Genomic DNA, 13,856 nt, shown 5'->3' with positions numbered 1-13,856 from the left:
ATAAGAATTTTAGTTCACAGAGCTTTAGATTTACACATGGAATCTATGAATAAAGTACTTATCTTTACTGCATCCATTAGAAAGGAAACAGAGTCTGACTAACACTAAAAGTGTGCTCTGTCGGGGGCATGTGGGTGGCTCAGTCAGTTAAGCATTCAACTCCTGATTGCGGCTCAGGTAATGATCCCAGGGTCATGGGATTGAGCCTCACGCCAGGCTCTGTGCTGAGTGTGGAGCCTGCTTAAGATTCTTTCTCCCTTTCTCTCTGCCCCTCCCCGACCCCTCAAAGAAAAATGTGCTCTGTGGAGCTAAGAAATGATTTCACTTCTATGATAAAGAATAATTATTTATTTATACATAATATGACTAAAAACTAATAAGCTACATTAGGAAAAAGAAAGGAAATCTGGAACAATTTTGCAGTTGAAACTCTATACGTAGAGTTCTTATAATCAGATTACAAGGGCAGCAGAGTTTCATGAGCTCTTTTAATCCCTTTCCCAATTTTCTTCTTTAATCTTTTAGAATTTATAATATTCAAAGACTACATGTTAAAATTATGCTATGAAAATAGTTATTAGTGAAATAGTGAGATACTGAAACCAATAACTATCGTGAAGAAAAGTGATATCCAAAATACGGTTTGGGTTTTTTTGGGTTTTTTGTGTGTTTTTTTTTTTGTGTGTTTGTTTGTTTGTTTGTTTTGCAATTACTGACTTCAATTATTAGGATCAGAGAGGAAGAGAAGGAATTAGCAAGAACTGCATCCTAAAACTAAAACTAAGGAGGTGACAGTTCTAAGTCATTTCAATACTACATTTCAAAACATGTGAAATGCTCTTCAATATATACACAGCAATGATAATTATACAGTGTAACAGACAAACTGAGTCAGTCCTGAGGAAGAATAATGCTTAGATGACTTAAAACAAATGAAACCCTATTGCTTTTCGGCTGGAACCACTGTAACTGAAGGCCCCAGAATCCTTACAAGGAACACTACTCCCCACATGCAGTTATCTGCTACCCACCACATTAGACAGGAGGCGCCAGTTATCACTTCCTGTCCCATTACTATTGGGCACAACTTTATCTATCTATAACCGAGAGACAGAAAGAATACTCCTTTCCTCTTCTCTCCAGAGAGGACAGGAAGAGTATTTCATGCTGCATCCTGATTTCAACGCACCAGCCATGCGTTGAAAATAAACTTAATTATGAAGACAAACACAAACAGGACCTCTGAGTCCTACAGAGTCACGTGAACATAAAGGTAAGTAAATAGTATTTCTGCGGGTGCACTGTCCAAACATCAATCTGTACAAAGAGACCCGAAAGTGAATGAGCTGCTGACTGTTGGCCAATTTCAGTCTGTCTTCATCATTCTAGTAATCCAGTTCCCTCCCAGCTCACCATCAGGTCTCTCTTCACCAAGGTGTCTTCACCAAGACAAAGGAGTCCCAGGCTAGGAAGGATCATCACTTGTAGACCCACCATGAATTATTAATGTCTGCCTTATCCATCTGCACAGGGAGATGTGAACAAGAAGTACTCCAGTGACAGGGAGGGGGGACCGCACCCTGGGTAGTGCCCAGCTGTCTCTCAGAAACCATGCAACAGACCAGAGCTCCCTGGGACCTGAGATGCACTGCACTCCTCTAAACAAGCTCAGACCAGGGCAGACAAGCAGAAAAACGAAACCACAGCGAGATAAGAGATACATCTGTCTGTCCACCCTTGACTGGACCTCAGCTGGTTCAGAAGATTGTGGTCACTGTTCACCTGGGGACTAACCAAGATAAGAACAGCATAATCCAAAGTCAGGCAGAGCCAGATCTGGAAATGGCAATTATGATAGTGAAAGGGATTAAAGGAAGTACCCAGAAACTACAAGATCGAAAAGAAAATACTGTCATAAAAGACTCTAATAGCTGAAAAATGTGAAGCAGTTGGCACCGGGAGTGAAAGATAATCTGAATAAGAATGTCAGCATCTTAAGAAAGCAGTGTCTGGAAGATCATGAAGGATGTGTGGATGTTGGCAAATCAAGGAGACTGGCTCTCTACATAATGGGGGATATGCCAGGTATGATTTGGGGCACCACCTGGGAGGATTTACGCACCCATCACTTTCCACCAGAGAGAGTCTCCCTCTCTCTGACCCTCCCCCATTCATGCTCTGTCTCTCTCTGTCTCAAAAATAAATAAACGTTAAAAAAAAAAAAAATGACTCTTGGGGCACCTGGGTGGCTCAGTCGGTTGAGCGTCTGACTTCAGCTCAGGTCACAATCTCACAGTTTGTGAGTTTGAGCCCCGCATCAGGCTCTGTGCAGACAGCTCAGAGCCTGGAGCCTGCTTCGGATTCTGTGTCTCCCTCTCTCTCTCTCTATCCCTTCCCTACTCTCACTCCATCTCTCTCTCTCAAAAATAAATAAATGTTAAAAAATTAAAAAAAAAAAAAAAGTGATTCTCGAGGAACAAAGGCTAAAAGCAAGGCCTTGCTACTTCTAGGTCACAGTATCTCAACCTGGCGCTTCTGACGTCTGCACCTGATAACTCTCTGTTGTAAGGGCCTTTGTTGTGCATACTTAGCAGTCTCCCTGGCCTCTACCCACCAGCTGCCAGCCGAAATTAACCCCCAACCACCACCAGGTGTGACAACCAAAAATGTCTCCATCCATTACCAAATGTCCCCTGGGTGGAAAAAATCACCCCTGGTTGAGAACCAGTGGTTTAGAGCAATAAAACAGGATAGCCACTGTTCAGTTCCGAGGAGAGACTTCCCACATTACGACATGGTAACTACAGTCACCTGTTAATGAAAAATGGGCAGGACAGTGAGCAATTCGGCCACAGTAGTGGCGGTGGACAGTGCACGACCCACAACCTATCACAGCCACGATGGGGCACCTCTGATCCAGGTGTCAGGAGAAAGCGTTATACCTACTGTAACTGAGAACTTGAATTTCGTATTTTAGCTTCTTATTGTTTCAAGACTTAACACATGAAGCAACAGTTACACCTCACAGCCATTTTTCAGAGCCACCTTGGGTGATCATTCCTGTTAATATTCTAGTGGGCTTTGAAGAAGACCCTCCTCCCCATCAAGGTTGCTTTGGCAAGTACACAAGTACATTTCAAGCTACTTTCTCTACCTTTTGACCTTGACAGGACTATCACTAAATGAAAAGGTAGAAAACCTCAGCACACACTGCGGAAGTGATCAGAGCATAAGTTTGTAAACATCCCAAGAGAAAATATAATTATTCTCAGTTTCTCAATAGTTTGAGAGTAACTTAATCTCTTTTTCTGACCAAGAGCATGTGAAAATGCCCGTACAATTTCATAACGCTCAGCATTGTTTTGGTTCTAGATAATTCCAGGGATGACTCTTTACTTGTAAAACAGGTTTTTGCTGGCTTTTCTTTTTTGGCTGCTAAGTCCCGTCTTTTGCCTATTTTATCTCATCAGTAGTACGGATGAGATACTGGCTTTTGTTATTCTGGTAGAAGAAATGGTCATAAAAGTTAAAAGTATTAAGAAAAGCCATTAGAGCACATAAAACAAAAAAATGAATACATTTAATTTAAATTTTATCAGCCCCAAAAAGAAACTCAAATGTTTACAAATTTCATTTGCATTACCAATCCTTACTTATTAATAGCCAAACCATTCCATGCCTCTAATTTTGAGAAAAGAGAGCTGTTTCAGTCTGCAGTGAAATACCAGAATAATTTTTCCATTCGTAATGAATGTTTCTGGGGCCTTTATTACATTGGTCTCAATGAGGCTGATAGTAAAGCAAACAAATAATCAAACACTAGCTGTGGAGAGAGAGAGAGAGAGAGAGGGAGCGAGACAGCGTATATACAGCATACATGGCAAAGAATATAAAAATATTCAGGAAACAGTTAAGAAAAGCAAAAACAAAAAGAAGAAATATAAGTTTCATGAGTAACACTAAGAAAAGGAAGAACTTGACTTAAGTTCCACACATGTTAAGTTTGTGCAAGGTCCAGATGATATCACAGCTGGCTAATTCAGTGACCAAAGTATTGGCAAGTTAAGATTAACACAGGCCTGCTACAGATGTGAGCCCTTCCCTGGAAGGAAAAAAAAAAAAAAATTATAGAATCTGTGGAGATGTGCCAATCATACATATAAGTAAAACATAGAATATCAACATTATCTTCAGTTTTCTCAAACTAGATCAATTTACAGAGAAAAGAATCACCCTCCCCCTCAAATTATGTATTTTCTTCCCATATTCAACTTCTCATGTTCTATGGGCCTAGTTCCACTCTAGCTCTCATTTTTATAAGAGAGACACATAACCTTTTATCGTGCGCATGGGGCCAATCAGTGTTGATGGAAGGGATGTTAGAAACCCAGGGGTCTGAGAGAAGTGCCTGGAGGAGGAACCAGCTCTCAGATGTGTTCTGCTTGGCCAGCACAGTGTGGAAGGGAGAAGAAAAGGAAAGAAATTCCAATGTTTTTAGAAAAAAGCATAAGCTGCCCAATTTGGCCATAAGCCTCACCATTCCCTAGTGTCTTCCACAGAGGCCATCACACATTTTGTCACCTGCCACCTCGTCCAAATGTTTCACTTTACTGATGAGGAAACAAGAATCCAAGAACAGTTTACCGACTGCCTCAGGTGACACCGATAGCTATTGGCAAAACCATAGTAAGATTTCAGTGACCCGGCTCCTGCTTCCACATTCTCCTCTGACTCCACTAGACTCTTACGCAAATTCAATCTAGAGCCCAGAATGCCAACATGTTGAAAGAAAATGAGGAACCAGCATCTAAAATGCTGGTTAACGGCTAAAATATGGAAAATGTTGTATTCTTGTCACAGTTCAAGTTTGTTCCATATTTCTTTATGCTCACCTAACCAAAGGTGGTCAGGACCTACGTGAATAGGTGAGTCATGAACGCAGGGCTGTTGACACAACTGTACCCACAGCTAACACTGCAGCAATGGACTAGACATCATTGTGTCATTAAGGCTGGGACACTGCTCTTCTAACAAGTTCTCTCCTTCTTTCTACTACCATAGCACTACATTCAGGGTACAGGACTGAAAACAGCCTGGATTCCCTGTTAGATTGGTTTTTCTGACCCTTTCTTGGCTACGTACTAGTTATTTTATATCCTTGTGGCCTTGTACAATGAGAGATTTCAATCAGATTTCAATGAGAGAAGAGCTATATGCTACTCTCCGCAGTTCCCAAGACAATCCTCAGTCCTTCTGTAGGTCTTGAATGCTAGCTGCCTATATTAACCACAAAGGGGATGAACACCTAGCCATACTGCCAGGTGACCTCCCAAGTCACTTTCACTTCTACATTAAGCTCTGTGATTCTCAGGGTACATGGGATATGTCCACTTTTCCCCACTCTGGAGACTTTCAGATCACCTACTGCGAAGCAATAATATTACAGATCTGAGGGGCAATGAGGCCTTCTAGTTTTTCTGTCAGAATGCTTACTTTGAAGGACAGTCACTAAATCTCTCTAACTTCTTGCAGTGGGGGCACAGACAGACAAGCCAAAGCCAGAGATCCCTTTAGAGAGGATAAAGGGGGGTCACATCTGGGAAGCCTAAGGAAAAGGATGAGGGGAGTGTGGAGTCTGCAAACAGGTTGCCTCCTTCCATGGCTGCTCTAAGATCACAGGTCAAGGACAGGCAAGAATCCCACTCAAGATTCATAAGAAAGCAGGTTGACTCTGCCTTTCAAATGAGAACTTCAAATTCTTAATATACTATAATAGTCCCTATAATTACATTTAAAGCAAAGAACTGAGGAAAAGCTATGAAAATGAGGGATTATCATAGAAAATTGTGAAAGCATTTTGCGTTTTTATATGGCTACTTCCTGGCTGAATATAACTGAATGGATATTAATAACGATTACATGTACAGTTATTTAGGAACCAGAGAAATAACATGTGAGGAAGGACCAAGAATGCTTATGAGACTTTCCTTAAGCACAAACAAGGCAAAACATTTTGGGGACATAATAGCAGATAAACAAAGACAAACAAAGCAAGAAAACCAAAACAAAATAAGACAGAAGTACTTAAAATTACCTTTTATCTGATTGTATAGTAACAGAATTCTCAAGTCATTAAGCACAAACACTGAAAATAATGAAGTTCCACGTGTAAAATAATGCCACTATACTTTGTTTATTCAGAAGCACAAATTTTTATATGTGTGAAGCAAAGAACTTCTATACGTGTTTTAACTCAGGATTGGTTGTTTCCTTCCATGTGCTATAATTTTTTTTAAGTTTATTTATTTTGGGGGTGGGGGCAGAAAGAGACAGAGAGAGAGAATCCCAAGTAGGCACTGTGCTGTCAGCAGAGAGCCCAACACAGGGCTGTGAGATGATGACTTGAGCCAAAATCAAGAGTCGGATACTTAACTGTCTGAAACACCCAGGTGCCCCATAAGCTGTTATATAAACCAAATAAACATAAAAGTTTAAATGCTACTAAATAAATAATAAAATAAGTCATGAAAACCCAGGAGAAATTTCAGGATCCATTTCCTGATTTGTTGTTAAAACCATCACTTAAAAAAAACCTTTAACTTTTTTCTCTTCTTTATGTTTGCTTCTGATTATAAATGTTCTTTACTATCACACTACATTTATAATTTATCTCTAAATGTATCATCTTTGAATGAAAACTCCCCACTCTATATAATTACTGAAAGCAGTATTAGTTTGAAATTAACTTTATTGCATTAAAATGCCTAAAATTAAGCCCCCAATGCTTACACAAAGGTTGAAAATAAGGCAAGAGGAAGAGCAGCATTAGCAGAAACTTATAACAGAAAACAAATTGTTTTCACCAACCTCAAAAAATCACTCATTATCATTGTGCACAGTACTTCTCTTGCTTTCAAATGAGAAGTTAAAAGTAGTTATTTCTGTATCTAACAGCTCTTGAAATACCAGTAGGCTGATGAAAACATTCATCAAGACCAATTATTTTACTCATGCAGTTTGAGCATGAAGAATATTGACAGTTTGTAACACGTTGACAGATGGAAACAATACATAATAACCCTTACAAAATCTAGAGTTACTAGAAGGTAAACTTTCTAGTCTCTTCGAAAAATCTTCACTTTGCCGCAAGTCCCAATTATAAATAGCAGCTGACATTTAATGAGTGCTTATGTGCCAAGCAGTGATTTTTACCCTTATTCTCTGTCATAGTAATCTGTCATTATTTTATTTATTGTTTTTTCCTCCCACTAATCCAGAGGCTCCATGGGGACAGGGACTCTGTCTACTTCTTTATTGTATCCCCATCGCTAGTATGCCTTACACATAGCAGGCACTGAATTGTTAAATGACTCATTGTTCTAAACACTTTAACTTTTAAAACTATTGGTCATGGCCTAGAGTGTTAAGAAAATGCAAAAGAATAAGTGGAATGTATTACATTTAGTAGAATATTCTTCAATGAAACTTTTACATGTATATGTCATATCTGTGTAACAGTAAAAAAGAAAAAGGCTGAAAATCACTGCTTTACGTGGATTATTTCATTTGCTCCTCACAATAACTCTGTAGACAATACCAATAACTTCTACTTTAAAATAACAGAACTGAGGTTTCCAGATGGCATATATGATGTCCATGATGATAGAGCTATCTACAAGTAAGAACATCATTTCTATAAAGACTCATCACAGGGTACCATACTAAGAAAACCTGAATTAACTAAGCAAGGTTTCAGTAATAGTAATTGTGCAATGATTAATAAAGAAAAAAAAAGGCTTTTAAGGGATTCAGTCCTGACTGAATTTAATATCTGGCTTAGCCACTAACCAGTTATGTGGACTTTGGACGAACTTAATCTCTTTGCACCTAGATTTCCCCATGTGTAAAAGAGGGGTATTCATCAAGTTGTTAAGTTTTAAATGACTTGATGTATGTAAATAGTTTAGACCACTAAATAGAAACTGTTCTGATTAAAATAATTAGTATTTCCTTTTTCTTGGTCCGAAAAATCACATTCAACCCATTGCACTACAGTTGGAATGTGTAAAAAATGTGAATAAGGAATTTACTGGATTAAAGAGCAAAGCATGGGAACTGGGCAAGTTTGGAATAGAGCCACCCAAGAGGTTCTGCTGGACTTGGGTGAGAAAGATGCTAAGTCAAGCTCAGGGAGTTGGTCCAGGTAACTATGGGAATCAAGGGAAACAACACTGCTTAACTGTAAAAACAAACACAAACGACTTCATCTTCCCTCAAGGATCACAGCAACATCCATCTTCCTCTGCATATTGGCTGGGGCCAATCCAAGGTGTCAGGAAATGCACCTGGGTCAGCTCCCGCCCAGTAGGGCCTGGTACCAAGGGGCTAGGGCGCAGAGGTTCGGCGCAACTCACCCCGGAGACTCCGTTGATACTGCCCTAGAATCTCCTCCAGGGTAGAGTTCTCCGGGGACTTCGCCATGCACAGACTCGGGGCCCCGAGATGGGAGTTACGTAGGGAAATGTCCGATGTCGCCCTTCGGGGAACCAGAGGCCTTGGCGCCGGAGTAGCACCCGCCAGCTTCCTGCCGCTGCTGTCACTGGGGAGCACGGAATCCCGGTCGGAGCTCGCTGGCGGCCCTTTCCACCCATTCGCCCTCACGGTTGATTTCGGGAGTTGTAGTCCGCAGACTGCGGGCCTGCAGTCACGAGGCGCCTAAAAGGCCCTTCCAACTGAACTACAATTCCCAGAGGTCATTGCGCCTCAAGGTTTGGCGGTTTGGCAGCCAGATCCGGTTGCCAAGAGACTGCCTGGAGGCTCCGCCCTTTTTCTGTAGCCCAGCCTGGCTCAGTCCTGCCTTTATCCCATCCTGCTGTTTGGACCACCCAATCGACAGAAAGAGCTCACTGAAGGTCTTGACTCTTCTAAATTTGCTGGCTTGCAGTTGGTCCTTGAAATTTCTCAAGGACACAAATAACAAGTTCTACACCCTTCAGCCGCGACATCTGCCAAAATGGCCAAATACATTCTCAAGAAAAAGAAGCTTTATATCTTCGAAACAGCCTAGGTTGTGAAAGCGGCTGACACTACAATTCCTAGCATGCCCCGCAACCCGACCTCCACTTGGAGTTGGCGCACTGCCCTCTGGGAACTGTAGTCCTTTTAAGTTGCGGTCCCGGCCTTACACCAGGGTCCTCTTCATTGTTCAAGCTGGTTTTTTGGAGCACGCCTGCGCAGTAGGCAGCTGGAGAAGCCTTTGGGTGAGACCCTCCACACAGCCCCTTTTCATTGTCTGCGTTTGGCGCCTGCGCAGTAAGAGATCGTTGGGACGGCCGGAGGAGGGGATAGGGCCGGGCTCCTCGCCCTTTCCCCAGGCGCCTGCGCATTGGGCGGCCGCTCTCTGCCGTTACCGCTATGTGTGGGGCGTGTGTGGAATAACGTTATTGCCCAGCGGAGCTCAGGGCCGGGAACTCGACCGCAGCGGCAGCGACGACGACGACAGCGGCGGCGACGACGACGGGGTGGGGGGAGGACGGCGTGCGAGAGACTCACGGGACGCGACGCGCCCCGCCTCCCCCGTCCGGTCCCTCTCTCAGCGGTGAGGGGTAAGTGATGCGCTCAGCGGCTCGGCTGAGGCGCTGCCGATGCCGCCGCCGCCGCTTCCCCACATCCTCCGGGGTTTGCAGCGGGGGCTCGGGGCGCGGCCCGCGGCGGCCGGTGTTGCTTCCCCGCGGCTCCGCACGGCGCCGCCACCCCCTCCCTTCCCCTCCCCTCCCCCACCCTGCCCCCAGCCCCACCCGCCGTCCCTCCGGGCCCGCGGCCGCCGCCTCTTCCCGAGGACGTCTTGAATCGTTTTCAGCCCTCTCTCGGCTTTGTGCAGCCCTCCCCCCTGCGCCGTAGCAGTTTGCTAGGGGTGCGGGCGGAGCATCGGAGGGAATGGCTGTGCTGCCGCCGGGGCAGGGAATTTTTTCCCCCCCGATCTGAGCAGCTAACAGTGCCGGCCCTTTCTGTGAGGTTGGTCTGGCGATGTGGGGCGGTTTGGGGGAGGTCAGGCGAGGAGCCCTCCGGACGCGGCTGGAGGGCGTGGAAGACGTGGAGTCACGCACCCTGCCAGGCGACTGCACCCGCGCTGGCTCTGGCTCTGTAGTAAACCCGGGGGAGGAGAGAGTGGCTTCCTGTCGGCTTCATTGTCCTAAGATTCAAATGTGGGGTTTGGGTATGCTTCCCGTCATTTTATGCATAACACAGGGCGGGAAGATGTGGGATTTGTATCCTAAGTTATAAAAACTCTGGGGTTTTTTTTTGGGGGGGGGGATGGTGTTTAGCAGAGTTTTATTTATTTGAAGAATATAAGCCCCTGGAAGACAGGGACGGTGCCTGTCCAAGCATTGCCAAGGTGATAAATATAAAATTACCAGATGGCGAGGAAGAGTGGACTTAGAAAGGGCCTGACGACGAGGCTGTTGTGTACCAGGGAAATGAACCAGCAGAATTGTTTTTTCGATGGGTGGGTAACGCATTCACGTTCCTAAGGGAATAGATGAGGCTTCATCTTTCCGTTTTGTTTTTTGAGCAGTCAAGACAAAAAATAGGCCTGCTACCTTTCTGTTCCTGATTTTGTTTATAAACACTTTTATTCCCTTAATGAAAATTCACTCGTTTGGGAAAAATGTAGTGAGGCAGATGATAGGTGATTGAAAATGCATCTTTTAAAATGATTTGATCTTAAGCTTTCAATGCTTACAACCGTTTGCTGGCGTTAAAACCAGGGGAAGAAAGAATGAAGCAGGATGGGGAGGAGCAGGTGGAGGAATAATGGGAGAGGAGAGACTTACATTGTGAGTACTCTATGTAAATCTTCAATGATACAACCCTAGCTGGACATGCTTCAGAAATTTAGTAATTCAGCTCTGGAAATACTACACTGCAAGGGACAAATAATTTTGTATTTTTCTGCCGTTATTTTTGAAAAACTAAAACCAGGGCTGTTTTTCATCCTTCCTAACTTCGTAGATACGGTAGAATTTTGATGTTTTAAAACTCAATCTAAGTGCACTTGACACAGAGGAGGACCCTAAAACTTGGGAAGTTCGCTGATTTGTCTGTCCAAGCCTAACTGCTAATGAAAGGGCAGAGCCAAACCAAGATCTGTGCCTGCAGAGTGCTCTTTCAGTTTTGTCCCTTAGTCTGCCTACCCTGTGAAAATTTGTGAAAGGCTTCTCTACAGCTCCTTGAGTTGTCTTTGACAATCAAGTTCATTGATACCCTAGTTTGTATTAATCTTGTCCTTTTCTTCGTGATGTAAAAATAGTAATTCTGCTGAAGTGGAGCTTTAGTTTTATAAATTAACTTATGATGTAAGGAAAGATGCCCTACCAGGGGGTTTTCATAAAAACAAACTCTTGGAAGCTTTTCCCTACTACTTGTTAGTAACCACATTTTAATAGCATTTCCTGACATTCAGCATTAGTTGATAGCGTGATCAACTCTGTAAGCTGTTAAAAATAAAATTGCCAGGTAACAAGAACCTGTGAAGTTCATTTTTCTCTTCTATTAATGAATTATATTATTTGCAACTTGCCTTTTGAGAAAAAATCTTTGTTGAACTTTTTAATCAAAATTAAATTTATGTGTTTTCATTGAGCTGGTTTTCACACAAAGTGCGTTTTTGCTTTATAAACTTTTAAATTTTACATTGCATTTCAACAGACTTTTAAAAAAGAATTTAGTAATATGCCTTTTAAATTTTAGCTTACTTAAAAGTAATCTATTGTTAAATGCAGCACGGGGAATTATATTAAGTCAAACTTTAAATGTATTTTACTGGTAAATTTCGCTGTTGTCAATTACTTTGTATGGAAATAAATAACCATCTGTGTTTTCTATCTCAGCATTAAAATAATTAAATTTATGCTACAAAATTATACATTATGCCCATTGATGCAGATATCAAAGTGTATTTAAAAATCCTATGCTTAGTGATCTATTTTCTTTATTTCAAGTATCTGTTTCCTTTTATCACTGAAGAAAAAACTAGTTTTATTGTTGCATCTGATAGCAATCAGATATCACTCATCTGGTACTCAGCACTGTATGTTTAACCTTGTTAACGTGTTTTTTTATTCAACAAAATTCTCCTGTAAAATAATTTTTACTATTTTATAATTAATGAATGATTTTCTCAAATGAATGATTTTGTTCTCTATCATGAACATTGGGGTTTCAAGGAGTGTCCTAATAAATACTTAACAGACAGCAGTGTACTAAATTGCCAGCTAAAATATCTGTACAGTTACAAATTATTATGGAAGTGTAAGTATAACAAAAGAGCAATTAGATACCATCTGAAAAATCCTTGGTGGGTAGGTAATATCGAGAACATCACGTGTTGATGTGTTTCAGTAAGAATAATGAGTTTCTAATGGAGAGAAACCTCAGACCATCTTTATTTCATAAACTTCGGTTAATAACCAAGACTTCTAGTAATCAACTACCCTTGTTGAAGTGGGATTTAATTTATTGACTCAAATATTTCTTGAGGGAAGTGCTCAGCAATGAGTTAGTCGCTGTGGGCAATACAAAAGAATAAGAAGACATCTGTTTGGTAGTAGAGTTGATTAAACTAGGTAGATATATAGTCTAGCTGAAATGATTATGCAACAGTATATCTATTTTGTAAAAAATTTTTTTGGCTAAAATGAATGATATGGTCAATGTATACCAATGATAAAGCCCTCATTTATGTCAAACAAAGGTAGATAGGAAACAAACAAAAACGAAGCTAAAGAAAACCTTACAAAAATTACTTCAATCCATATAGGGATTGTACAGAACATGGCAGTGGAAAGAATCTCAAGCGTGCATTGCTTAGGTTTGAGAAACAGAATATGAAACGTAGCAGAGAATAAGTCATTATTTGAGTATATCAGTAAGAAATAATGTAGAAGGCGTTACCCTTTGGGACATGTATTTGTTGAATAAATGACAACCACCTACCATGTATTGAGACCTACTAACTGCCAGGCGGCAGGTGTGTGTATGTGTATGTAATTAATGCAAGAGTCTTGTGTACAAGGTATAATTTTACACATTTAAATCTGAGAATATTTGAAGCCCAGAGTTAGTGATAATTTTGCCTCTGTGTCACACATTACTAAGTGGTAGAGCCTATAACTGAACCTTTGTCTTTTTAACAAAAGCCTAGATTTCCACTCATCCTTTTTGGTAAATTAAAAAAGCAAAATTTACTCTTTTCTGATTCACAAATTTTTAGAATTAGAGGAGACTTTAGAGTCATCTGGTACAGTGTACCTCCTACTACAAATATGTCTGAGACTTTTATTGAGTCAGCTTCTCCAAGAACAACACTTCCACGAACAATGAGGCATAAGATGTCTCATTTAGCTTTTGGAAAGAGTAATAGGAAGGTCTTAATTAGAGCCAGTATCTGATTTCCTGTGTAACTTCTCCCCATTGGTTGTAGTTTTGTCTTAAGTGTAGGCCACAGTAAGGTTTTTCTCTACCAGGTCTTCTCTTTTCTTGTTAAATACTACAACCCTAACAACTTCATGTGATGCTGTTCCCTCTACCTTTCTCATCTCTGTCAACTACATTCAGTTTTGTTGATGCTGTTCTTTTTGTTCCGATCTCGTTTTTATATTTAGTTCTCCAGTTATGGTCTAAAAACAGTGTAGTGAAATTATCCCTTTCTTTAATTCAAGCTATACGCTTGTGTTTACAGTCTAAAATTGTGTTAACTGTTTAATAACCTTTGCTACTTCTAAGCAAAAAAAGAGAAGGAAATGTTATATGGCTTTTCAAGTTATATTTATACAATTCAAAAGATTATTTGAGAC

The 13,856-nt window shown here is 41.3% G+C and overlaps 2 protein-coding genes across 41 annotated transcripts in view; one reads left to right on the top strand and one right to left on the bottom strand.

Moving 5' to 3' along the window:
- SDCCAG8 (SHH signaling and ciliogenesis regulator SDCCAG8) overlaps nucleotides 1–8,851 on the bottom strand; it is a 246,791-nt gene extending 237,940 nt beyond the window's left edge. For all 18 annotated transcript variants that reach the window (XR_006705982.1, XR_006705983.1, XM_045453149.1 and 15 more), the window contains exon 1: nucleotides 8,415–8,851. Coding sequence is in view for 16 of the 18 variants with exons in the window: in XM_045453149.1 (XP_045309105.1) it covers nucleotides 8,415–8,481 (67 nt within the window). In the remaining 2 variants the exon portion in view is untranslated. The remainder of the gene's footprint in view (nucleotides 1–8,414) is intronic.
- A 515-nt stretch (nucleotides 8,852–9,366) lies between these two features.
- The window catches only part of CEP170 (centrosomal protein 170), a 127,536-nt gene continuing 123,046 nt past the window's right edge, over nucleotides 9,367–13,856 (top strand). For 22 of the 23 annotated variants that reach the window (XM_045453146.1, XM_045453148.1, XM_045453147.1 and 19 more), the window contains exon 1: nucleotides 9,367–9,605. The gene's annotated coding sequence lies outside the window, so the exon portion shown is untranslated. Of the gene's footprint in view, nucleotides 9,606–9,797; nucleotides 10,015–13,856 lie in introns of those variants that run through there. The other variant, XM_045453123.1, reaches the window with a different exon arrangement.

The sequence above is a fragment of the Leopardus geoffroyi genome, chromosome C3 (assembly GCF_018350155.1).
Source record: "Leopardus geoffroyi isolate Oge1 chromosome C3, O.geoffroyi_Oge1_pat1.0, whole genome shotgun sequence".
Taxonomy (NCBI): Eukaryota; Metazoa; Chordata; class Mammalia; order Carnivora; family Felidae; genus Leopardus; species Leopardus geoffroyi.
Note: the sequence above shows the minus strand (reverse complement) of the source record. Positions and strands in the feature narration are given on the sequence as shown.